At 39.1% G+C, this 27792-nt stretch overlaps 1 protein-coding gene and 2 long non-coding RNA genes across 4 annotated transcripts; 2 read left to right on the top strand and 1 right to left on the bottom strand.

The window, feature by feature from the left end:
* Window positions 1-1917: 1917 nt before the first annotated feature.
* Window positions 1918-14746, bottom strand: LOC142101435 (HAUS augmin-like complex subunit 3). Its single transcript, XM_075185897.1, has 6 exons — window positions 14612-14746; window positions 9797-9845; window positions 8805-9698; window positions 6964-7391; window positions 4627-4843; window positions 1918-2169 (listed from the first exon to the last, which is right to left on the bottom strand). Exons 2-6 carry the CDS (start codon window positions 9809-9811, stop codon window positions 1954-1956), a joined length of 1770 nt encoding a protein of 589 aa, XP_075041998.1. The 5' UTR covers window positions 9812-9845; window positions 14612-14746; the 3' UTR covers window positions 1918-1953.
* A 1833-nt stretch (window positions 14747-16579) lies between these two features.
* LOC142102004 (uncharacterized) lies at window positions 16580-26060 on the top strand. Of its 2 annotated transcripts, none has more exons than XR_012679178.1 (2): window positions 16580-16743; window positions 25445-26060. It is a non-coding gene; the product is annotated as an uncharacterized LOC142102004 (long non-coding RNA). The 2 variants fall into 2 exon arrangements; XR_012679179.1 differs by lacking the exon at window positions 16580-16743 and adding an exon at window positions 16753-17493.
* Window positions 17505-20489, top strand: LOC142102003 (uncharacterized). The gene is made up of 2 exons (XR_012679177.1): window positions 17505-19420; window positions 20145-20489. It is a non-coding gene; the product is annotated as an uncharacterized LOC142102003 (long non-coding RNA).
* Window positions 26061-27792: the final 1732 nt, after the last annotated feature.

The raw sequence follows: 27792 nt of genomic DNA, 5'->3' as shown, positions 1-27792 counted from the left end.
TGCTTCCACGACGAAGATCCATCACGACTCTTCACTGAAGCGACTTCAATCAGTCCCGATGACAGAAGACGCCGGCTGCACTGGATGATGTTGCTGACCTCACCGACATTGTTCACGCTGCTCTTAAGGGGGTAATGTAACTATGGAGCCATGTACAACGTATAACCCTTTGTAAAGCACATTGTACATGGCCCCATAGTTACATTACCCCCTTAAGAGCAGCGTGAACAGTTTCAGAAGAATTCCAGAGGTTCCTGAAAAGTAATGTCATAGAGCACTTCACTTCAGCACCATACCACAAACGGATTAGCTGAAAGATTTGTTCAAACACTCAACAAAGCGATCAAGGCCATGAGCAAATAACTGTATAACACAAAATCGACAATTTCTTATTTGTTTATCGAAATGCTGAACACGCTGCTACAGGGCAAACTCCTGCAATGATTTTCCCCGATATCTCGTTAGGACTTATTGAAATCAGATGTACATAAAGAATTCCATAACAAGCAATTCAAAAATATGTAGGAAACAGATTAGAAAATTTCAATGTTGGTGAAAAAGTGTTAGCACAAGATTTCCAAGAAGACAAATGGCATCCAGGGAAAATACCTTCAAGGTCTGGTTCCATAACGCATACGTACATGTTGGAGAAGGCATATGGCCGTCATGTAGATGACATCCTTAATGCACAAGGGAGAGAGGTCACAAGCTCAAATGTCGAACCAATTCAAACGTTGTTGAATCAAGCCAAACATTGTTCAACTGACATAATCTCAAGTTGCTTCCACCGGTGGTAGCCATATTAATGACTACCACTATAACGACATCGGTTAAACCTACAAAAATATAGCGATTTAAAGAATGCCTACAAAACTAAAATAATGACTTGAAATTACGTTACTCTCCATAGCCACAGAGATATCTCTGTATTTAAATCGGCAATGCCAGGACTCCAACGTGTAAACGAGAAGTTAAAGTCGTGGGGTCCTGGAATTGGCGCTTTAAATACTGAGATATCTATGTGGCTATGGAGAGTAACGTAATTTCAAAGTGCCGGCATTCAGGGGAATCGGTATGTAGCGTAAGCATGCCGAGGATGTCCACTGTCATTTGTATTGTAAGTCATTATTTTAGTTTCGTAGGCATTCTTTTTTTTTAGGTTTAACCGATGTCGGAATTACCAACATCGGAAAATAGTACCCAACCAGCTTCCACATAAATGTCTTTTGAACAAGATGTAACACCAGAGACTTCAGTAGCTGCACCAGCTGCCCAACAAGAATGTGGATCTTCAACTGTAGTTGAGAAAGTCTCTGCAAAGAGTCTATGAAAGACATACAACTTAATGTCCTGTTCCCTAGAGTATCACGGCGCTTATCCTAAGAGTCAATGGAGACCTCCTCAAAGATTCACTTTATAGTCCTAAAGTATTAGTATAGTGAAGATATGTGTCTAATTATTTCATTGCATGCTCATCATATTGTTTTTCTTGTCTAAGAAAGAATAAATGTAGTCTTTGTGAACTACTTTATAGTTCAGTGGAGGTAGACATTGAGAATGTGTTCCAAAAAATGTAATTATATCATGTGTCCAACCGTTATATTTGTATTATGTGCATGGGCTCAGGACTAAACTGTTCAGCGTGTTTAATCAAAACTACATACACCATAATCTCTTAAAGTTCCCCCATGGTTTACACAACTGAGGCGGAGGCAGCCATTCAGCGACCTGAACCAATATTCATAAGACAGTAGCTAAGTGTGTCGTGTAAACTGATCATGAAGTGCTTATATGACGCTGTCACCAATTCCTAGGCTGTACTTTTCCGAATATTGGTTCAGACCCCAAAGTAGCTGCCTCCACCTGCCAAGTAGAGTGAAAACATCAAGGACACACGTATGTGAATGCAGCATTTATTTCAGTAAAAAAAAAAAAAAAAAAGGAGTGTCCAAATTAGTCCAAGTCCCTCACGCGCTGTTCAATATCTTGTACGATGTTGGCAAGCCGAGTGGGGTCCTGGTAGAAGAGGAGATAAAGCTGTCTCTCTTGATCCAGGTAAGACGTGTGAATGGAATGCTTCTTTCGTTCCAAATCACGCAAACAGTCCAGACACCACTGGTTAAACTGGGAGACGCAAGATGAGAGCATTTCAAAAGAAAGTGTGAGGTTCTGGGAAGAAAAAAAAATAAACCTAAGAGAAATGTAAAGACATTTTTGTGAAGACGTCTATATTTGATTAAAAAAAAATCTGGCAATAATGCATTGAGCCAGGGGTGTGGAAGGAGGAGGTAGCAATAGGTGTTGAGAAATGTGATTTTGCTAAGTTGACGCCATCTTGTTGCCTTATAGCCATTTTGTTCTGTTATAGCCTAAAGACAGATTAGATGCACCTGATTTCTAGGAGTAATTCATTATTTGCAAGGCTATGCTTATAACCTTGGACATAGCAGACAGGAGATAAGCCAACCCCCCCTGGAAAGTTTTCCTGTGTGATAATGGAGAGAATATAGTCTGGTCCATGCGCAGTGATGCCCTCTTTGGACTTTCACTTCCGCACATACCAGAAGAGCAGAGCCTATCTAGCAGATCATGACTATATCTGTTGTAGGAAAACTCTCTGGGCCTTAGTCATTAAGGAAAGTAAGGTAAAAAAAGGAGTAAATGTTCTCCTGGACAAACCATGTTACAATAGAAGGGGTGCAAATTAGTTTATTATTTTCCACATAAGTTTAGTACTGGCTGTGTTTTCATCTAGCACACAAATACTTGCCACCTCTATTTTTACACTGAAATGTAAAGTTGATCTAGGACATGCTCTACCCCAACTATAAATCTCTCCCCACATTTTAAATTTACCTTCCCCTCCAATGCAACATGGTTTTGCCCAGGTGCAAAGTTACTCCTTTTTTTTATGCTTTACTCCCCTTAATGACTCAAGCCCACTATGTTTAGTGCCCTGATCCTTTCTTTCCACTAGTCTTCATGCTGTGACACCAACTTGGTGGAGTTGATGTAAATCTATGTACATGAAGCTATCAATCTAATTTGATAGATCTATGGTTTATAAAATACAGAATAGGACATTGACCCGAAATCTTATTGCATTTCTACCATTTATTCATTATAGTGACACGCCATCCCTTGTCCGAGGGGGACTGGAGTCATTTTTCTCCAATGTGCCCCTGCATTACCCGATTCACCACTATAAATATGTGAAAACCCAACATTTTCCTGTAGGAAACGGTGGTTCAGATTGTTGTAACCTCTTATCGGTGGGGTTCCTGTTTTATATAATAACACACTTTTGAAAGTGTGACATCTACCGGTCAGCTGGGATATGTCATCTTGTGTACCAGGTACAGTCAATGCTCACTGACATTACTAGTTATAAATTTATGCCGGCTATAGCTTTAAGTATAAGAATTATATTATAGGTACAATAATAATAAAATTATTGTTTTTATGATATGAGACATGAAAATTGTGTCTTCTATTAAATACGTTTAGTGTTGTGAACAGTTATTTTCATTAAAATATACATAGTTGCAATAACATGAGAAAAAGACTATTGTTCATGGACAGTGTTACTTTACATTTATAGATTTAACTTTTTTTCCCCCCACAAAAGGATTCAATATCTGCTAAAATGTTAAATACTTTTCTAATTCTTACTTTGAAATCCTGGGGCCTGATTCATTAGTGATCTTATCTGCCATTATTTGCTTATTTTAAACAAATCCACTCTGTGCATGCCCAGAAAAGGGAGATAAGAAGCAAAATCCACTGCGTAAGTGAAGAATTTCTTAAGTTAAGATGAAAATCCATCTTAACTTCACTCTCATTTCCCACGTTTCTTCTTAAAATAAGCATCTTAACTTTTCCACAAGAAGAGATCACTAATGAATCAGGCTCCTGATCTACATCATACTTGCCCACTCTCCCGGAGTTTCGGGAGAATCCTAAATTCCAGGCACATTGCCCGAAGTCCGAGGAGAGCAGACCATTCTCCATGATTCATCGCGAATCGCGTCATTTTGGTCCTGCTCCCTGCGCATGGTCATAATCGCGGCATTGCAATGCCCTGCTCTCCTCCATGCGTCCACTTCAACTGCCCTACGGGTAAGTATGATCTAGACTGAACAAGAACCGGTACCTATAATTACACTTCTGTGGGACTCCGACACCAGTGTAGCTATAATGAAAACAGACATTTACTAGGCTACCAGCACTAGTAAATTTATACCATGTGCTTTGTTTGTGGTGCTAGACTCAACGCATTTTAAGACCCTGAATACTTCCTATAAGTCCTGATGTGCAGGCACCAAAAAGGGAAGTAGGGAAGTGCTTATCAAGAAATTGGGTGCGATTGCTCAGGTTCACAGATCAGGGATTCAGCTTGTGTGTCCCAGTTTTGTACTTTGAATTATTGGGCACAGGGACTGGCTGGCAAATTTTAGCCTGGGGTGCAAGACTCAGTTCAGCAGCCAATTGGGAATTTTTAAAAAAACCCAAAACAAAACATGCATTTAGCCAAGTGACCCAGCCCAAGGTAGCCCACTATGGGAACGGCCCAGCCAGCCCCCGATTGGGAGGTATGTACAAATGTCCCCGGGTTCCAATACTGACTGGGTCTCGTAGCTGCAGGTTCCGTGTCCCTCGGCACAGAGAGTTGTGGAGCTCTTCACAATCGTGTTCCAGGCTTGCGGTTTGCGGGAGGGAACCGTGGCAAACGCCGCTTAGTGACATCATTTCCTGCACAAGAGATGAGGCCTGGCGCTGTAAGGCTTCATACTTGGGAAACAGCTCTTTTTGTCTGGATGGGTTCTCCAGCATCATTGAGAGCCTAGGGGGATCAAATGACAAAGTTAATGAGTGAGGCAGGGTAGGGAAAAATATAAAGGGAAAAAGAAAAAAAAAGGAAAAAAAAAACAATAATCAATAGTTGAAAAAAATAGGGGAAAAGTAGATGTGTGCAATATAATTAAGAAGATCAGAGTCAGACACAAAGTTGGGTGAAATAGTAAGATATGTAGAGATGGCAAGAACAGGAGACTGTGCATAGAGATGGGAGAAATGGGTGAGTAGCGTTGAGGACAGAAACGTGGGAAAAGCTGGAGAGGAGAAAACACATGGAAATATTTTTGTATATAGGGGTAGATTCAATTGGGCGCAACGTTCCTCAGAGCAAAGCGTATTTTTGCTCGCACCTCTCTGCGGCGGGAGCAGAAATCAGTCTTACTACTGTCAGAAAATATCCGTGCGAGGGCTCGCGGCTGTTTCAGGGGCACCTCGCGCGGATATTTTCTGAATTGAATCTGCCCCCATAGTTTAGTATCTATAAAATCCTGGTGACAAAGTGTTTAGTACATAAAAGACACCCGCATGTTCATAGGTTCCTTCAGAGATGCCTGAAAAACATAACCAAAATCTGCTCTGTAAAACAAGGAACAAGACAAAGGAACATAAGGGAAACATATCTGAGCTTTAGAATGTCAAACTCAACCACAAAGGAACAAAGAGGAGCCTAAGTGAACAGAAACAGTCATCAGCAGAACAATGACAAACCAACTTCATCCCACTCAACATACAGACTACGGACCATTCTCATAGAACATAGAGCAGGCTGTACGGAGCCAGAGGAAAATGCTCCTTAGCGTAATAGGAAATTCAAAGGAAAATAATCCACACAATGTGAGGTGTAGAAGAATGCAAACATTGTGTTGCTTCACACAGGGAACCCAAACAGCAATCAGCAAACAATAAGAACAGCACCTACAGCACCGCAAGTGGAGCACAAATTTAAATTAATGCAATATCTCAAATAAGCTTGGAATGTGTTTCTTAGTTAAACCATTTAAACAATAATTCAGAATAATTATTAATAATTAAGTGCACCAGTCACCTACATGCTGTGGAGATAGCAAATTTTGTTGGCCAAACTAATATTCCTGACAATGCAGCCTATTATTTCACTAGGTACCTGTGACATCACCAAGACACAACGTGAGGTCACTTGTCCCTAGTGAGCAGATATCCTGCATCCTCATTATTATTGGTCCAGCTCACAAAATTTCAGCCACCACTGTACACATCTACCCATTAGACACAGATGGGACAAATACACTGTCTGATCGGATTGAGAAGGGGTTTGCATTCTGAATTCAACTCAACTGAAAAAAGGAGTTTTGCACTAAATTTAGATGGTGCAAAATATATTTTTGCCATCACGCTTTGGTACCTCTATGCATTGTGGAGTCATCCGGTTTGATACACCATTGGGATTGCTGTTGTATCACGTTCTGATCGTCAGTGTGTTACAACTTTGGACGGAAGTGCATTGGTGAATTCCGACAATGCCGTCTCTGAGTTGAGGACATAGTACAGTGTGTGTAGAGTCCAACTCTTCCAAGCCCAGAAACCAGACTTTTTATATTAATAAGATGTAATTCTCTTATCTAAAGAATTGTGCCCTTTTTGTGTTCACACTACCTTCTTTTAGATGGATATGATTATTAAGGATCATAGACCAAGACTATACTTCAGATTTCCACCCTTCAAAAATCATCATCATTTATTTATATAGCACCACTAATTCTGCAGCGCTGTACAGAGAACTCACTCTCATCAGTCCCTGCCCCATTGGGACTAACAGCCTAAATTCCTTAATACACACACACAGACTAGGGTCAATTTGTTAGCAGCTAATTAACCTACTAGTATGTTTTTGGAGTGTGGGAGGAAACCGGAGCACCAGGAGGAAACCCACGCAAACATGGGGAAAACATACAAACTCCACACAGATAAGGCCAAGGTCGGGAATCGAACTCATGACCCCAGTGCTGTGAGGAAGAGGTGCTAACCACTAAGCCACCGTGCTGCCCCACAGCTCTTCTGAAATAGTGAAATAATAAGGGGCGTTCACATATAATGAGGGTGTATCCTCATGTATCCTCATAGTCTCACCTGACCGCTGTGTGATCTTTACTATCAACACGTAGTGGTGTCAGCCACTGAGGAGGAGCACGCATATCTCTTGGTCCAAGTGTCCTCTTCCCAAGCTCAACCGACCTGTTGGCCATCTCAACTTTCAGTCCTCGAAGATCCCTTTCGGTTTGGCAATGTTCTCGCATCTCAGACTGTAAACCCAGCTCCACGAGCTGTAGACGCGACAGCTGGTAGACAATTGCCTCTGCCACCGGCACTTGATTTTGTTCCACCTGTGCCAGCCTCTGTTTCTCGGTGTTCACCCATTCCTGAAGTGCAGGCAGGCACAGTCCGATGGAGGCTTCACACACCAGCCCAGGAAGTCTCTGTTTCTGCAGGGCTTCCACCTCTGACTCCAATGACTGCACCTCTCTCTCCAGTAGTGGCACACGTAGAGAATTCCACACCTAACAAACATATAATAAATCCAATCTAAGCAGGACAAGAAAACAAAAAAGTAGAAATACTGTCTAGAAATGTGCAAAGATCCAACCGCTCTCTGACCTTGATGTGAAAGGCAGGGACAGAATGAGGCCAGTTTTAATTTATTCAAAAGAAATATGGACAAAAGAGCATTTACCCTTGTAGGGTCCAAGTATAAAAGATATACAAACTAAAAGGTGAAAAAAAAAAAAAAAAAAGACAAAAGGGGAGAAAAGTGAGCGAAGAGAGAAAAGAGTGGGACTTGGAAAAACTTGGGAGTAGAAAAAAAGAAAACCAAGGGGGAAAAAAATGATTTTGATGACTTATAAAGTGCACTATTGGAGAGGAGGCTCAACTCTGAAATTAACAAAAAAAAGCTTTACTCTCCGTTATGTATTTATATACATTTACGTATAAGCAACTCTTTGTGACTCTACTGTACTTGTTGTTTACTTAAAACTTTTTGACTACAAAAAAAGGGTGAAGGGGATTGGGCTCTTGTTCCTATACACCCTTTGTGAAAATATCATAGCGGGGTATATGGTTGGCCAAACGGGAACACTGGGCACATTGTAGCATTTGCTGTGCTGCATCTGCTCTGCGCGTATGCCGTATGATCATGCGTAGTGCCATATTTGGTCAGCGTTGGATCAGATCGTGTTCATCCATTGTGATGTGGCCGGCTGAACCAACTGTGCACCTGTGATGAGTCATCGCACCTGATGACGTGCAAAGAGCAGCCACATGTGGGTAATGAGGTTATCATGCACACTTGGGCCCAAAGAGTGCAGGTCTGTACTTTAGAAGTCTATACTCAGCACTCTACCATCTCTTGGACTGCAGCCCCTGGAAATGAGCAAGTATCTCTACCTTCTCACCCTCCCCTTTTTAATGTATTCGGGAAAAAATTAGATAATATAATAAACAAATAAAAATTAAACAGTGTCCCCCCACCAAAGTGATCTAAGCACCACCAGTCATAGTTTGGGCTGGCTATTGCTAATATGGGGGAACGAACAGCATGCCCAGCCCCCCATGGAAAAAACAGCGCGGTCATAGCATTGCAACTCCCACACGCCTGACGCCTGGGTATGGGTGTTGTGGTAGTTATTGTTTAAAGTCATTTACAAAAAAAAAGAAAAAGAAAGCATTTTAGTATGTGGTACTACTGATTCCAGCAAGCCATGGCAGCCATAACATACTTGGGTATGCTGACACTTTTACCCATGACTGCCAGCACATACTGGCGCTTGTAGAACTCTATCACCGCTTCCCTTTGAGATGGAAACCCCCAGAATAGGCCCTAACTTGATGACTATTATGCAGCCATTTCTAATTTCCACTAACTTCTATGTAAGACCATACGCAGATGTCCTAATAATAAACCTGTTTCTCACCTGCTCTCCTGCATTCCTATCCAGCCAGGCAAGTGCTTCCTTATTGCCATTCAGGGTAGTGAGCACAATAGTCAGCTGCATCCTTTGCGATGCCCATGCTGTTCGCAACCTCTCACTTTCATTCTCCATCTCTTGCTGGATTTTCCTTCCGTGATCCAGATCTTCCTCTTTAATAGTAAACACTCCTTTGGCGTTCTCTTCTACCTGTTTCCAGCATGTATCTTCAAGCCTTAAGTACCCCTCCAAGTCAAGCGAGGAAAGAAATATACCAGGAGCAGACCGAGATGAATGATATTCCCCAAGCTCAGTTACCATCTCTCGAAGTCTCGACAAGGCTAAATTGCACCTGGAGTTCAACATTGACAGGTCTTCCTTGGTGTGCCTCAAGCTTTTTTCCAATTCCTTTTCCAACTTCTCAAATGAAATACGATTGCAGAGTAATGTCAGCCCCAAGGACTCTATCTTGTTGCGGGACTGCAGTCGATGTGCTTTAAGGGACCGCAAACTCTGAAGCTCTGCTTCCAGTTCCTCCAAACACCTTGTATCTTTCATCTCCCATTCCCCATCGCCCTCACTTCCCCCTTTGCAGAGGTTCTCAAGTTCTTCTGCATCTAGAAGTGGTTGGCCAGACTCCAGAAGGGCATTGTAAGCTTCCAGTTGCTCGCTGCTTAGAGAATTATGTTGGTCCACTACTCCGCAAAGCCAGCCTAGGAACAGTTCAGTTTCTTCATCCCCCTCACAGAGCCAATCGAAATCCTCACCCTTAAGATCGTGTGCACCTGGGTAACCAATAAGACGGAGCATCTCTACAAAATCCGACCCTTTTACACGGGGAGGATCCAGGAGAAAGCAAGTGGATCGCTGGCGAGATAGACCTGGCGTGGGTGCTGGAATCTAGGATAAAAATAAAAGAAGAGAATCTTTTACAGTAGAGTGGAAACACTTGGGAACATTGGTGAAATATATGTTAATACATTAAATATGATACTCACTAAATGGTTTGCCATTATATTCCCTTTAAAAGTGTTTTATCGAAGGGTCCTGTATATAAATTAGACAAATTATACATTAGGGTTTTTCATTAGCAAAATACAAAACAAATTGTAAATTATAAAATAATTTGACCATGCACTCATTAGTTATATAGGTATTATGTAAATTGCTCCAAATGACAACATATATACTATATTCACATTGTGGGAGATGATAATGATTGGCTGTTAGATATAGATGGGCCCAGAAAATACTTCACTTATTGGGGACTGTGACCTGGTACCCTTAAACTTCTGCCCACACATGCCAAGTCAGAAGTTTTAATTTACAGTAAATTACTGAAGCAGTGTATCTTGGTGGTCCAGCATGGCATCAGCATGTCCTGGCAGTGTCTGACAACCTTCTCTGGTCAAGAGTGCGGGGAATGAAAGGAGGCAATGCCAAGCACTTAGACAGTAGATCTAGGCAAGGTTCTGATGAACCCCACAAAAACAAAATGTAAAAAAATGAGTGGAGATGCCGTGCCTGCTGCACTCTGTTTACCCAGATGGAGATTAGAGAGCAGCAGCACCAGTTATATTCTAATGCTAGGAGGCAAAGTTCAAGACCAAAGCTCTTGCTCACATAGAAAAAGGTCTGCAGCCCTGGGTTCTGTGACCAGGCTCCTGGAACCGAATTGTAGAACTGGTGGCAAGTAGTGAGGTAATCCCACGAGGCTATCCAAAGACTAGTTTGAGAGAGCCAAATTTCCTAGGAGAAGAATAATTATGATGCAGAGAGACCCAGAGAATACCCAGATACAGCAGAATGGACAAAGAGCAGCTCCAAGAAAATCGAAGCTCTAGAACTGGATGGAACATCACCTGTCTGAGCTACAGTGATCAAGGTGACACCCAAGCAGATCTAAAATATGACTTATCGACGCTACCTGAATGAACCTCACATTTACAACAATGAATGAGGGCGACCATGAATTAGAATTCCTTCACGTGGAAGTAAAGTTCCTCAAATATAAAATGTACAAGCTGGAAAACCATGGGATGGGTCAGAGATTTGAAGGATGTTACCCACGTGTTTCCAGAGCAAGAATATAGATTTAAGACTGTTTCCCCTTTAAAGTGATTGTAGCCATATGAGGAAAAACAAATAAATATCTGTGACCCTAAGGAGGGCAAGAACTTACCTCTCATGTTTGACTTTTCTCTTGGAACTAGAACTGCTAGACCAGGGTCATCTCTCATCCTCTCAACCAGATTGTGGAATCAAATACTACAAGTCATTTATTAAGCTACTTCACCAAGTGTTCCTGTGTCTATTGGGTGGTTTTCGTTGCTTTTCTACTCCAGATACTATTTTCTTTAAAGCTTTCCATAGATGTGTTCTTGCACCGGTTTTGTTTTCTTTCACACAAACTAAACTCTCTTAGTTATTGGAGCCTTAACCAAGTTGTCTGCTAACATCACAGGTTAGAGTGCATGTTAGTGGTGGTAACGTATGATTATGATGCCCTCGGAGGGTTTATATACTCAAAAAGTTTTCAGTTGTAGTCATGACAACTGCTTTATTAAGCTAGTGTCTTCAGGAATCCTTTATATGTAGTTCTATTGCTATTTGTACTCCTGAGGAATATAATATCCGTATTTCGTATTTACCCATCTTATGTGTTCTGCATTAATGTTATACACTGGGTGGGTGGCCCTCACCACCCAGTCAATCCCGTCAATTGGGACCTATTAGAATTAGGCTGGTCCGGTTCTCTACTGTATTTAAACTTACTCCAACAGTGACACCTCTCTTCTTTCTTACATCCTCGCTTTTCATTGGGTTCTAAGTAAACACTTAGGGCTAGATTTACTAAGCTGCGGGTTTGAAAAAGTGGGGATGTTGCCTATAGCAACCAATCAGATTCTAGCTTTCATTTATTTAGTGCTTTCTACAAAATGACAGCTAGAATCTGATTGGTTGCTATAGGCAACATCTCCACTTTTTCAAACCCGCAGCTTAGTAAATCTAGCCCTTAGTCCCATTTCTTTTGGTTAGTGCAACTGATCACTTAATCTCTTCTAATTTTTCTCTTCTTCAAATATCTCACCTTTCTCTATCTGATCCCCGACAGGGAGACTCAGACACAAAGTACCTTATAGATTCCACAGCAATTTTTCCCTTCTTTTTATTGTATTGTCTATTGGAATATCTTAATATACTATCCTGACATTTACGTGCATCTCTTTTAATGCAACGGGCTTGAACTCTCCACAGAAAATGTCACATTCTACAATAAATAAACTGCAAGTTGAGTTTATTCTTTGGAGGAAACACAATTCAAAGTAAATTGCTTCTCTGAGATCACCAGAATTTACTCATCACATTCCACGAAACGCAAAATGACAGCCAATAAATGACCTAGCTCATCTTTATGCCCCTAATACAAGTCACTCAAGATTTTTTCAGAACTGCACAGAATGAAAAAGGGATGGACAGATTGAAAGCAATAATAGCAGGTTATAAGGCCCTAAACAGGCATTATTATTATTATCTTTAATTTATAAGGCGCCACAAAGGGTCCGCAGTGCCGTACATGACATATACAGAAAACAGTGACCCATGACACAACATGATACAGAAAGAACAAAAAATGAAGAACAAAAATATATACAGACACAGGTAACAAGGCATTGCAAATTAAATTATTTCTGGGACAATACGTGAAAGTGATGGTAGAAATCAGCCAGAAGTAGGCCGAATCTTAAGAAAACAGGGCTAGGGAAGCAGGCCAAGAGGTACAGGGGGTGATGGAATAGTAGAAGGAGTCCACAAGGAAAGAGGGCCCTGCTCCTGGGGGCTTACATCCTAAAGGAAAGTGGGAGACACAAATAGGGTGGTACTAACTGGGCGGAGAGAGCCGGGACAAGGGAGTTAGGAGAAGGACTGATAGACTTGAATGAAGAAATGAGTCTTAAGGGCACGCTTAAAGCCTTTGAGAGTAGATGCTAACCTGATGGAACGTGGAAGATTGAGACTGAGACTGACCTATTTGACCTCTGGAGAATTACATATTCTCAGGGGAACTATACATTCTACATAGAACATAGATTTCTCCGGCACTAACCCAATTACCGGCAAACACCGATGTCCCATAGACCTCTGTGCAGTAAACGTAACACCAGCTCAGGATGGCATTACTGGTATATGTCAATGGGATCCAGCTGAAGCTACTCCGGCTTCAATGGATCCCACCTGGCAGAACGCGCTACACCACTTTCTCCATTCGCCGGCAGTGTTAGGCTTCCGGTGAACAGAAAAATATCTTTGTTGAGGAGGGGTTCAACATAAAGGGTTAATTGTAAACTGCAGCAGTGCTTCTTTATGTACCAATGTGGTTAGCTCACTGGGATCATAAATAGACCCCCATACGTGATGATACAAGCCGTTCATGACAGCAGATCAATCAACTCAACATAAATACTGCAAGCAAAGAACACTATTGCAGCCGTGAGCAGCACAGACCATAAACACAAATGCACATAGACAAATAATGACTTGTCGATGTGTCATTATTATACAATAATAGAGTTTATATACTGTGGTAGATCATGTGGACTTTCCTTACCGTTTTCTTCCAAATTGTTCCTGTGTTTGGTCTACATAGATCCACATTGGCTCCCACTAATGTCTAAGGGACCCCTATTTATAATGACATCCACACTGAAAATATATATTGTATATCTATATGTAGATCTATAGATTGTAAGCCTGCGAGCAGGGTTCTCTTACCTCTCTGTCTGTATGTATTACCCAGTATTGTCTTATTAATGTTTGCTCCCAATTGTAAAGCGGAACGGAATCTGCTGGCGCTATATAAATAAATGTTGATGATGATGATGATGATGATGTTGATGAAAATCATGGTGTGTATTGCTGGGTTTAGGAGTCATATGAGTACATTTATAAAACGCGAGTAGAGGAAAACTGGGCAAAATACAGCTTAAAACCAATAGGAAAAGCCCATAGGGACACCTTTTATAGAGATTAAGGGCTAGATTTACTAAACTGCAGGTTTGAAATAGTGGAGATGTTCCCTATAGCAACCAATCAGATTCTAGCTGTCATTTTGTAGAATGCACTAAATAAATGACAGTTAGAATCTGATTGGTTGCTATAGGCAACATCTCCGCTTTTTCAAACCCGCAGTTTAGTAAATATACCCTTAAGTGTCCCTAATTTTTATGTGAATCCCAACTCTTTTTCACCCTTCTCTATAAGATTGTCTCTCTAGGAAACGTGAATGAGTTAATTCCCAAAACAGTTTTATAAATGCCCCATATAAAAAAAAATGTTTTTTAACATTTTTCTGATCATTTTAAGTACATATATTTAAATGTTCTTAAGTGTTTACATAGAATACAATAACATCTCCGTTAATATAGCCTCAAACTGAAACGTATTAAGAGGAAAAAAATATATATCACTAGATTAGGCTTAAACCAGGTGTAAGCACATAATAGTGGACAATTAACAGAAGATTTTTATTCCTGTCTTCAGACTGTGTTATTCATGTATATACAGCGTAAATGTCACCACTAAGTTTGTACACACCTATGACATCAACATTTTAATACTTATTGCAGTCAGTCCCAGGACAGTTGGTGCAAATACAAATAAACTAAACAGAACACCTTTATATTAAGCATATACAAAGCCTTGTCTAAAAAGATCTAAAGTGTTCCTTTGTGGCTATTTAATATACTCCAAAGACATCATGTTATACCAGTATGTAATAAAGGTTCACATTTACATATCACATATTTAGTTACCTGTTTTATAAGATCCCTTGATGTTATTTTGTTTGGCTTCTGCCCTCACTGAGCTGGAATCATTAACTTCCAACTGGAAACTTAATTACTCACATTTCACCTGTTTCCTCCTGACCTCTATCTTAAAGGGACCCAAACTTAGTAATACCTCCCAGGAGGGCCAAAGTGCCCCAAAGAGGTTTTTTGGTAACTAGTGAGTTGATGCATCTTCATGATTATTGGTTTAGCTCAAAACATGGCTGCCCCCACTGTTTCTACGCGACAAATGCACTTTAACCCTCTCAATGCCGGAGGTCTTTTGACTTTTTATGTTTCAGGTGCTCGGGTAAATTTTTACTTTTTTGCATCAATAAAACATGTATTATACAATTCATTGAAGCTCCCTCTATGTCCCCCTACAAATCATATATATTCTGATAGCAGACATCCTATGGAATTCACAACTAGTAGTATCCATATGTCTGTACCCAGCACTATGTAAATATATATATTTTCAATAACAATGACTTAGAAACCATTGTTTGCAGGTAAAAAATGAAATGCAGACACAATGTCAGTCTGTCCTTTGCTATTTAGCACAGTTAGGGCTAATTTACTAAATTGCAGGTTTGAAAAAGTGGAGATGTTGCCTTTGGCAACCAATCAGATTCTAGTTCTCATTTATTTAGTGCATTCTACAAAATGACAGCTAGAATCTGATTGGTTGCTATAGGCAACATCTCTACTTTTTCAAACCCGCAGTTTAGTAAATATACCCCTTAGTGTTATTCTAAAAAGTTTGTTCTATGACTTTGCACATTTATAGGGAGGTGGCTCAGTGGTTAGCATTTCTGTCTCATGGCACTGGGGTCATGAGTTTAATTCCCGACCATGGCCTTATCTGTGTGGAGTTTGTATGTTCTCCCTCTGTTTGCGTGGGTTTCCTCCGGGTGCTCTGGTTTCCTCCCACACACCAAAAACATACTGATAGGTTAATTGGCTGCTAACAAATTGACCCTAGTCTGTCTGTGTGTGTGTGTGTTAGGGAATTTAGACTGTAAGCCCCAATGGGACAGGGACTGATGTGAGTGACTTCGCTGCGGAATTAGTGGCGCTATATAAATAAATTATGATGATGATGTGGCCATACCACCATGTAATAAAACCATGTCCCCTTCACGTGAAATTGGATGTAAGTAGCTTATTTGGTCCTAGGTACAATTTCTGTATAACATGTTAGCAGAGGGGAATTATGACAACCATTTAGCTTCGTGAGCTGAGATGTTATGGCAAGATTAAAAGTGCCTGTTATGCACCAAGTCAATGGGGTATATTTACTAAACTGCGGGATTGATTAATTGGAGATATTGCCTATAGCAACCAATCAGATTCTAGCTGTCATTTATTTAGTATTGTTAAATATGATTTTTTGTTAAGGCCTCATAAGGCCTTTGTTCAGCCATTTTATTGTAACTTGTATAGAAATATTATTTGCTAGAAGAGATTATTCATTTTTCTGTTAACTTGCAGTTTTGCAATATGTGAGCCTATGGCCTTGAAGTTGAACTAATAGAGAACACCTGAAGAATGTAACCAGTTATGAAAACAATAATGAGCTTCATATCCAGCTGGTAGTATGGGAGCTGTATCCATGGTGTTGCACATAGCATATCTCCAACTCCCCTTGAGATAAGAAATAATAGGCTCATTTGTCCTTAGAAGGGGGAGAAAAGTAAACACCTCAAGAATACGTGAGAAAGTTAATCAGTAGCGCTTCTCATAAACTAGTGGTATAAACTATTGTATGCATATGACGTAGGATTCATTTATTCAGTAGCCTATAAAAACCTGTATCTTTGTATCAATAAACTAGAGAATATTCCTTGCATACAGAACTTGGTCTGTGTCAATTCTCTCCAGCTGATTGAAGCGCTTCCAGATATACTTGACACCACAGGCTGACTTGGGTCAGAATTTTAGATTTAACAACTTGGAGGTCCCACCGAGATTCGCTGTCCAGCAGGCTACAAGACAGACAACGGAGGTTTCCCAGCACATTGAACCCCAACATCCGCGGTCAGTAGATTTCTACTCGTTGGTCTTCCTAGTCTGGGTCACCTCATGTCTGTCTGAGGCACCTGACACGCGAATTTGTGAGTCTCAAGTATCATCTGATTAATATAATACAGTATTAACCCAATTTGTTTACTGTAATTGTATTGTTGATTAGATTTTTGAAAGATGATTGAATTTTGAGTGCATGTGTTTGTACCTATGTATGATGTATAAAGCATAAAAGTCACATAAGACATTGATCAAAGAAGCATGTAATGGAATAGAGGGATTTAGAGAGTTATTGTTTTGAACATTGAGTGAACATTTTAGACACCATCCCCAGAGGTATATCAAAGAAGGGAGATTCTGTAATCTGCCCAAATTGTGTAAGAGAGATTTCCAAAAGACCTTCGTCCCAGATACTGTCAAAGAAGCTATTTAGCACGGACATCCAGTACAAGGAGTCCACAGAACGGGACGTCCAGTGCAAGGACAACCCACAGAAACTAGATAAGAGTCCCGATTTGGACTCAACAGAATACTGTCAATACGAGTAATATAGATAGTAAACAAATGACAGCAGCTCCCTCATAGATATGATGCACAAAGACTAAAGGAAATGGGGGAGTAGAAGGTCTGCAGGGAATTTTTCAAGAAAGCGGGGATAGCCAAAGATATGTGTGGATGGAGAAACAAAGGTGTTGCAAGTGGTAATGTGACAAGAACAAAGGGGTATTGAGATCAAACCCCAAGAGATTGTTTGAGGTGGCACAGGAAAGTTAAGAGATCTGAAAAGTCGAAATATATGTGGATATGCTAAATGCATCGGAAGCTGAATAATGAATCAAGTAGGTTGTATATTATAAATGTATGTTTGATCCTGTGCAGCTGAATAAGTGAAATGTGCCCCTCCCTTATTCTGTGTAAATGATTTCAGTGTGTTGAGATAAGAAGCACACTGTTTTTTGTTTTTTGACAATGTATGTAAAATTAAAAAAATGTGTCCGGAGTGCTGATTGATGATAACATGTTGAAGCTAACTTGTATTTAGTGTAATGCTGGGACTTGTAGTTCCACAGCAGTAGGCTGGAAGATGTCAGTTAAGTTTTCTTTCTCTGTATGTGAGTTTTGTCTCCGTCTTACTGCGTGTGAGAGAGATCCGTGATAATTCACATTGTTTGTTCTCTGTCTTAGTGCTCTATAAGGGAGATGTTTGATTTACTTTAAATCACAATGTTTGTCTGTCTTGTCCGTTTTTTACAAGAGACATGTTTCAAGGTTGAAAAAGTTGTACATTCATTGCTTAATGATAAGCTTTTAAAAAGATACAAAAGAAGTTTTAAAATGTTTGGTCCGATTGCACGGACAAGATTGTAAATAATGTACATTATCACTATAAGTACTAGTGTCAGAACAAAGCTGGCTGGGATCCAACAAGCCGTTTCTGTATTTGAACAAAATAATTTTGTTTCTGAAGTTCAGAAATATAGCTTTCTCTTTAATGAAGTTGAGAATTGTGGGAGTGAGCTTACATGCTGTTTTTATCTGTGTTAAAATGGCGCTGATGAATGTTCTCAGAAATCAGGAGGGTTTGTTATGCCTTTAAAGAAATGTTACGAGATAAAATGTCGTCTGTGAGCGAGACTTAAGTGAATATATTTTTACTTTGAACACGAAAATCACAGAATCTAGAAATATGTGTGAATATTTGGTCACGGGAGAGAGATTTTGTTGAGAAAATGTTGAATGATTTACAGACACAATGTATTGTGTCTAACGAGAGTACTCTGATTTATGAGACAGTGCTGCTTTTAAAATGGTTGAATACTTGGAACCAAGATTCCAGATTGAATGTTTCTAAACCCGGAAATTTAATTAGTGTCATTTAAAAGGGCTGTACTAAGAGATGATAAGAAAGGAGTGGCTTTGAACACTCGCCCAGGTCTCGTCACTTTGACATTCTCTATTTGTGAAATTAGGGACTGCCCCTTTGAGGAAATCAAGGCATGGAACGCATAGCGTCACAGTTAAGCTTTTAGCAGCTGTTCACTGGTTACCTGATAACAGTATACACGCATGTTACAGTTACAGTAATTCCTAGTAAATAAATGTTAATCTCTATGCAAAAGTTTTTTTATTCACAGGTCTCCAGCTGCAAAGACCCATTAGGCAATCCAGATTGCATTGATTTAACTTCCAATGCACCATCTTTGCACCACAACAAACATAAGTATAAACTAATGAAGGATTTAAATAACGTAAACTCTTCTGAGTAATGATTACCTTGTTTTGGAAGAGATATTAGAGTTTATGTGCTATTCGCATAGCAAATGCATGAACTAGGTGGTTTTTCTGTATGTGCAGAAAGCAAAAGGTTTTTATTTGTATCCTCATTACAGTTTTGAGTAAATCAGTATTTGTAAAGACATTTACTGCCCTTATTTACTGTGCTATAATTGTCATATACTGTAAATAATTCTTTTTATTGTGGGTATGGTAATGCATTGATGGGAATTCTATATTTTTACAGAAATGAAAAAGATTTAAGACTTTAAGAGCAATTGTATGTGCTCCTGCATTAGCACTTCTGGATCATAGCAAGCCATTTATACTCTCCTCTGAGCAGAACCAAATGTTTAACCAATTTTAAGCTGAAATAACTTCAGCGCCAGCACTGGCTTTGCCAGATTATGACAAGCCTTTCACATTATTTTGTTATGAAGTCAGTGCACATGTACAAGGAGTACTGACACAAATACATGGTCGCAAGCTAAGGTCACTTGCATACTACTCTGCTTTAGTGCTTGAAAAGAGTATAGATATTGTGCTAGGACACCCAGTTACCTTAACGGTATCGTACGTTGTGACAGAAACCAAGCACAAGCAAAACATTTGTTACCGGCCAGATTTACTAAGTATGAAGATATACAGCACAAAGGACATTCCCTCCTATTGTGAAATGAGTGACATATAACACTTGCCGAGCGCACTGTGTATTTTCTTCCTCCCTTTCCTTTTTTATTAGAAGAAAAAAAAAAAAAAAAAAAAAAAAAAAGGAAGCACAAGAGGCCCCAGAGCCTCTCATGTTCACAGATATATGTTAAGACCTTCAGACAAGGGGAATCTGAGTAAACTGTATTTTAAGTTTTTTAAAGGTCCAAGGGAGACCAGAGAGGGGAGTTCATTGATATTAGCAGGAGGAATATAGATTGCACGTTATTTTCCTTTGCTGTGCGCTGTAGATGTTTACTAGACTAGAAAGGAAAGCCAAGTTTGGAAGAACCAGACTCAGGCCCATAGTAATGTATAGATCATTATACATAATTAGAAAATTCTAATATGAAAGTTTAACCCAACCAAATAAAGAAAAGAGGAACCCATGACTACAGGGGTTTACACCCAATGCAGGAATGTGTTTGTGAGTATTGTGGCCCAACACATTATTATATACACTAATAGAACTGATGATGTGGCTTATTAACAGGTTATTTAAGCTAAGTGTTTCTCTTCCAGAAGAATTAAAGTTACCACATCTGTCTTAACCGTTGTACTGTACACTCCATCTAATGAGTGTAAACTTTGTGGAACTCAGAAACCAAGAACCTTTTCCTTGGATTCCACATGCTCCTTACTGAAGCCTATCCTAATGAAGTAGCACTGCTTACTCCCAGTAACGTTACACTTAAGCAGTGCACAATGTTGAATCCTGCTGCCTTATTGCAGCAAGTTTCAAAAGATGGGAGAAGTACCTGTATATATTGGGGTTACCCTAGGGATTTGGGGGAATTCCATTCCAGCTTGAACAGAAAGAAAGGAAAAAAAAAAAATGCAAACAAAATTTTTCTGAACATGATTGCATAGAACTAATGAAACAAGAATCTCTGGTTTTATCTCACGCTGTATCTATTAGAACAAAATTCACTATACTTATTAATAAGTTTTTGTCCAATACCACTATAGACAAAAAGGTTGCTGAATTTATTTTAATTTCAGCTCCCACCACTCCATATATATACATCTTGCCCAAGATTCATAAAAACTCAACAAACCCCCCAGGACGCCCCATTATATCAGGAGTCAACTGTATCACTTCCAACCTGTCAGCTTTTATAGATTATCATCTTCAGCCCATTGTTAAAACTACACCGTCTTATTTGAAAGATACAGGGGATATCTTACAGAAGTTAGATGGTATGACCTGTGACAACAATTTGTTTTTGATCACAGCAGATGTCACCTCTCTGTACACCATAATCTCTCATCAGAGAGGTCTGCAATCTATAGAGTTTTTTCTTAATTCAGTCAATTTAAATCAAAATCTTAAACTCTTTATTCTTGAAGGAATTAATTTCATAATTTATAACAACTACTTCTATTTTCAAGACAACTATTACCTGCAAAAAACGGGCACAGCCATGGGCACCAGGTTCGCTCCAAGTTACGCCAATTTATTTATGGCTCATTGGGAACACACATTTCTCAGTCAAGTTGGCGTTCTTGGAGCGGGCCTGGTGTCATGGTTCAGGTATATAGATGATATCATCTTCTTTTGGCGTGGAGATAGAGATTCTCTAGATCAGTTTTGCTCTTACCTGAATGAAAATGATTGGAATGTTCATTTAACGTTTGATATCAGTAAAACCTCAGTTAATTTTTTAGATTTACAAATTTATGTTAAAGATGGAATAATACAAACTATGGGGTATAAAAAACCTACGGATAGTAATTCATATATTCTTAAGGATAGTGAGCATCATGAAGCATGGCTAAATGGGATTCCATATAGTCAGTTTCTTAGATTAAAACGCAACTGCACTGATCCTAGTATTTTAAACCAACAAATGAATGATATGAAAGAAACCTTTCAAGCAAAAGGTTATAGTCAACAACATCTAGAGAAAGCAATGGAAAGAACTGTCAAAATGGATAGACATGATCTGTTATATAAAAAAGAAAAAGACAAGACATCAAATCAAACTAACGAGAGGAAAAAATACGATACTGCATTTATTATGAGATACAACAGTCAATATAAAGGCATAGAAAAATTAGTTCGGAAACATTGGTATATACTACGAAAAGACGAGATTCTGAATGAATTGCTTCCTGAACAGCCGTCTTTTATATACAGAAGAGCCCCCAATATCAAAGACAAATTAGTAAGGGGCACCTGTGGAAGCACTAAGCCTAGTGGTAGAATTGTCAGCAAAGGTTTCCATAGATGTGGAATGTGTCAAGGCTGTAGGGTAATAACGTCTAAGATTAGCAAATTTGAGAAATTTATTGTAAATGAAAAAGAATATTCTATTAATCATTTTCTCACCTGCAACTCTAGAAATGTGATATATATTTTGGGGTGCAAATGTGGTCTCATATATGTAGGTAGAACATCAAGACCCCTAAAAACTCGCATAAGTGAACATGTGAGAAACATTAAAAAAGGTGTAATTACACATTCTGTTTCCCAACATTTTAAAAACAAACACAATTGCTCACCTTCTGAACTGACTTTTTTTATGGCCATTGACTCCATACAGAGTAATTGGAAAATCAGAAACATAGACAATTTATTAGCAAGAACAGAAATGTCTTGGATTTATAAACTTGATAGTCTAATCCCTAAAGGGTTAAACAGGGACTTTGAGTTAAAGTGTTTTCTGACTTAAACTATTATTCATCTGAGATGTCTCAATGTTACTTGATATTGTCAAGTCATTTTCTGTGCTTCTGATTATGTGTAATTATTTTTTCCTTATTTTTTATTTTATTTTTCTTTTTGTTTCCATGGCAACCTATGTAAACAATACATCTTTGAAAGACCCTGCATCATACTACAAAACCGGAAGTGACGCCAGCATCCTAAACAATAAGAAAGGATCTTAATATTGTTATATATGTCACTTTATTGATGTTTGTAAAATGTTATATAATATGTCATTATGTCTGTATTATGCCTAAGTGATGGGGGCCCATTTGATATATATGTAACTGGAATCCTGTATGATATTGACAAATCGAAAAAACGGAAGTGATGTCACATGATTGATATTTATTCATTTCTGTGAGTTATGTGTATACTTACCCCTGTATATATCACTGTGGTTGAGAAATACTAAGCAGGAATCATAGAATAGTGTTTTACATGGAAATATATCTATGTCACGAAACCGGAAGTCCCCAAACCGGAAGTGATGTAGCGCTATTTTCAATATCCTGCCCAAGCACATTTTCGTTTTACTCTCACATATGGTTGGTATTTGTATGCATCTCTCACTTAGAATATCTAATTGCAAGGATTTTCTGTGTACCCTATTTCTATCTTTTAGAATATCGCTAAACCGGATATGATGTCACTATGTCCAAAACCGGAAGTGACATAGCGCTGTTATAGTTAGAAATGGTTTTTTTTTTTTTTTTTTTTTTTTTTTTTTTTCTCTTTTTTTTTTTTTTATCTTTTTTTCTTTTCTTGTTTTAATGAAAGGGAAAGTAAGAACAATTATATTCATTTATTGCTTTTATGTGATATAAGTAACTGGATTTGGAATTGCTGATATATGGAAATTATGATGTTTCACCAAACTAATTGAAAGAATGCTCTTATTGGAGGGTTTGAATATAAATAGCCTATAGGAAAGATCAGTTAACTATGCACCTTGAAAAAGACCAGTTCAGGTCGAAACATGTTGGAGCTTGTTTATTGCTGATTTTTATATCTCTTACACTGAATGGATGTTTATGTTTTGGTGTACTCTGCATGGGAACCAGTTTGGAAACTTTGTGGAATCTTTACCAACTGCCTGAATATTTCATCTATCTGGTATGAGTAGATATACTTTGTTTTTATACTATATATCTCTGTGATTATATGAATAAATTTTTATCCAAGCAATATCACACTAGAGATATTTTATTCCCTTTTTTTATGCTGGTGAAACATCAAAAATTCGTGTCAATGGAAATATCCCATGGATGGAGATTATATGAAAAGAAAAGACAAGTTATCTTTTGATGAGCCCATATTTCATCTGACTCTTGTGAGTACCCCACCATAGGGGGTGTCTACATATAAGAGAAGATCTTCTGTGTCTATTGAACTATTTATTTATTTTTTATTTTTATTATTTATTTTTTATTTTTTGTTATATATATTAATTGGACTGTATTACACTATATTGTCCTTTTTTTTTTCTCTGTTCCATGATCACATGAATACTTGTGAGAAATAAGAATCGGAGGGTGGTCATCACCAAATTTAAGTATTATCTTTATTATTTATTTAGAAAGAATATTTATAAGCGCCTGTAGGTCTTCATATTATTGTAATTTGTCTATGAATTGTTGGGAAGTTGTGTATATTCCCTTTGAATTCCAGCGGGCGGCTGTTAAAAGTGAAGCGCTATTTGGATTTCACATTCCGTTTTTACATTACCAGATGCAGACATCACTCTTTTTGTAGATGGTTCACACTATCACATAGATCCTGTCCCGTATACAGGGTGTGCTGTAACCACACACACAGAAATAGTGATTCAACAGACTCTACCGAGTCACATGTCAGCACAAGAAGCTGAACTAAAGGCCCTGACACTTGCATGCATATATGCAAAAGGACAAAGAGTAAATATTTACACTGATTCAAGTTATGCATTTGTAATTGCGCATGATTATGGCCCTGTATGGAAAAGTAGGGACCTTATGGGTTCAGCAAGCAAACCAGTCAATATGATGAACATACCAGGGCATTGTTCACTGCATTCCAGCTGTCCTCCAAACAGTGATGAAGATGAAGACACACACAGAGATACTACCCCCGAAGCTAAGTGAAATAGACCAGGCCGCACGAGAAGCCGCCATAGCCCCAGTACCCCAAGGGGAGTCTATTTACATGGTGACCCCCTGACCCCTGTTTGACCAGAGCACACTCCAACTTATGGAAAGACAAGCAACAGAAAATAAGAAAAAGACTTGGGCAATACATGGAGCACTAGAAGTGCAAGGAGTGGTGTAAAGGTCAGCGTTTGTGTCTGCCAAAAGTAGTTTATCCCATTATGGCCAATATAGCACACGAGAAAGTGCATCTGGGAAAAGATGCTATGGTTGTACTCACTAGCAGCTTATGGATAGTACCAGGGTTCGCCCAAGCAGCACAGTCGTTAGTGGCAGAATGCCTAGTCTGTGCACAAAGTAACCCGAGTAAGTCTGTCCTATGGAAAAGCACACCCCAGACACAATATCCCTATAAGAGGATACAGATAGACTTTATAACTTCCCAAATGCTCGGGCTTTGAGAATGTGCTTGTCTGTGTCAACTTCTTTAGTCACTGGCTGGAGACATGGCTGTATAGAAAAGCAAATGCTAAAGCATTAGCCAAGAAAATTGCGAATGAGGTAATCTGATGATATGGTGTACCAGAGGTCATTGTAAGTGACAGAGGGATACACTTTACGGGGCAAGGATTCCAGAAACTATCACACCCCCTACAGATCCCAAAGTTCAGGATGTATGGAGCGCCTTAATGGTACACTGAAATTGAAAATGCAGAAAATAATGGCTGAAACAGGTCTGCCATGGATCTCATGTTTACCTGCACTCAGAAAAAAATACTGCTAGGAAAGACACAGGTTTAACACCATATGAGATATTGTTTGGCACAGCAAACAGAACAGGCTGTTATTTTCCATAGCAACTACACCATGTATATAGTGATTTGTTGAATTATGTTGCCTTATTATAGAAACAACTAACTGAAATACATGGTCAAATATTCTCCTCCATTGCAAACCCTAATTTTGATACAGGTACCCATAAACTGCACCCTGGGGGGCTGGGTGGTCGTGAGAAAGCACATCAGGAGAAGTCTTGAACCCAGATACAAGGGTCCTTATCAAGTCCTGTTGACGACTCCCATGGCAGTGAAAGTACAGGAAAGAGACACCTGGATTCACGCATAACACTGCAAAGTCTTCAAATCAGGGGAGTCTTGTTCTGATAAATAGAAATGACTGTCTCATTGTATTGATATGTCTTGCCAGAATAATTGTGACTGAAGTAGGGATTAAGGCCTCCCTAACCCAGTATGAAACAGACAGTTAAGTGACATATTGCCTATGCCACTGTGAGAAACATATGGGAAGGAGTGCTCAACAATTTGCACTCATAGTAGAGTAAACTCTGAAAATGTCTTTGTGCAGATGCATAACCTCATTGGTAAAGTTGTCAGTAATGATTCATGTTGGATATTGGAAATATTGGCATTAGTAGCAAATGGTTTAGCAATCCTGTTGATCGTATAGGTGATAATGAAACTAAATATATGGCTGATTAAGAAGTTACTGACACTTGATTGTTGTCTCTCCAAAAAGGGAACCACTGAAAATCCCGAACCTCTGATGATCACAGAAATTACTTCTGAAACCTGACCAGACTATGAGTGTCATGAATTATTTGGACTAGCAAAGCCAAAGAACTGCAGAGTTTGCAACAAGAAACTACTAAAGATTGAACAAAGGACATGCAAGGCCTGCAGAACTACTATAGACTCATTAACTATCTTTTAAGAAACCATCTTTTAAGAAACCATCTTCTAAGAAACCATCTTTTCTAGACATGGACATTTGCCAAAATGCATCTCCTCATAAATCAAGTTAGGACAGGGAGGATCACAGGCTTATTAGTGGGGGATGAGTTGACAGATTCCTAAGGGGACCAACTCTATGCATGTGGCCTCCTACATGTGTATAAGTACCTGCTTATTAAGAATGTGGTTCTATAGATAGGATTAGGTAGGTAGGAGGAGAAAGGGTCGAAAATTGAATAAAAGATGGGAAATGTTAAATATGATTTTTTGTTAAGGCCTCATAAGGCCTTTGTTCAGCCATTTTATTGTAACTTGTATAGAAATATTATTTGCTAGAAGAGATTATTCATTTTTCTGTTAACTTGCAGTTTTGCAATATGTGAGCCTATGGCCTTGAAGTTGAACTAATAGAGAACACCTGAAGAATGTAACCAGTTATGAAAACAATAATGAGCTTCATATCCAGCTGGTAGTATGGGAGCTGTATCCATGGTGTTGCACATAGCATATCTCCAACTCCCCTTGAGATAAGAAATAATAGGCTCATTTGTCCTTAGAAGGGGGAGAAAAGTAAACACCTCAAGAATACGTGAGAAAGTTAATCAGTAGCGCTTCTCATAAACTAGTGGTATAAACTATTGTATGCATATGACGTAGGATTCATTTATTCAGTAGCCTATAAAAACCTGTATCTTTGTATCAATAAACTAGAGAATATTCCTTGCATACAGAACTTGGTCTGTGTCAATTCTCTCCAGCTGATTGAAGCGCTTCCAGATATACTTGACACCACAGGCTGACTTGGGTCAGAATTTTAGATTTAACAGTATATTCTACAAAATGACAGCTAGAATCTGATTGGTTACTATAGGCAACATCTCCACTCTTTCAATCCCGCAGGTTAGTAAATATACCCCAAAAAGTATTGTCAAAAAAATGTTAAGAAAGTTGTTAAAAAAGCTGAAGTCTCATTTATGACCAGTAGATGGCATATTAATACCATTTAAAAGTGCAATGAAAATCTTGATATATCTTCAAACGCAAGTCCGTTTGTGTGCTGTATCTTGTGTGAAAATCCTCTGCGCCTGCGCTAGAACGTGAATTACGCCACTGAACACAATGGCATGCAATTCATGTCTGCACGCAAATGACACTTCCGACTGCCTATGGCTTTAAGGGGCGAAACGGGAATGGGCGGGGCTGGACTAACATAGACAACGACGCGGCCGCATCGAGTGTCATGTGATGCGGCCGCCTGTGTGCCCCCAGGGCTGCAACCTGCCAGCCCGCGCCTGACGCACCTGCGGCCGATTCAAATCTTGGGCATCTCTTAGGTACGTTTCTTTAGCCTTATCACTTGCACCAGCTACAGAGCAGGTGTAGGTGCTGACTGACAGTGATGACTACAGGTATGTGTGCCAGAACGTGTGTTTACAAGTAAGAGAAACTGCAAAAATGCATTTTATAGTACGCATTAAGAACATCCTGATTTATTTATTTTATGGTAAAATATATATATATTTTTTTTTAAAAAATTTTTTAAACAAATATTTTTACTAATGATTATAG

Source organism: Mixophyes fleayi, chromosome 9 (assembly GCF_038048845.1).
Source record: "Mixophyes fleayi isolate aMixFle1 chromosome 9, aMixFle1.hap1, whole genome shotgun sequence".
Lineage (NCBI taxonomy): Eukaryota > Metazoa > Chordata > Amphibia > Anura > Limnodynastidae > Mixophyes > Mixophyes fleayi.
This window is presented reverse-complemented; position numbering and strand designations above follow the sequence as displayed.

Coding starts and splice junctions, on each gene's coding strand:
- LOC142101435 (XM_075185897.1), bottom strand. Junction 7,392..8,804: donor ATAGGAATGCAGGAGAGCAG/GTGAGAAACAGG, acceptor TATGTTTGTTAG/GTGTGGAATTCTCTACGTGT. Junction 4,844..6,963: donor AAAGATCACACAGCGGTCAG/GTGAGACTATGA, acceptor TGATCCCCCTAG/GCTCTCAATGATGCTGGAGA.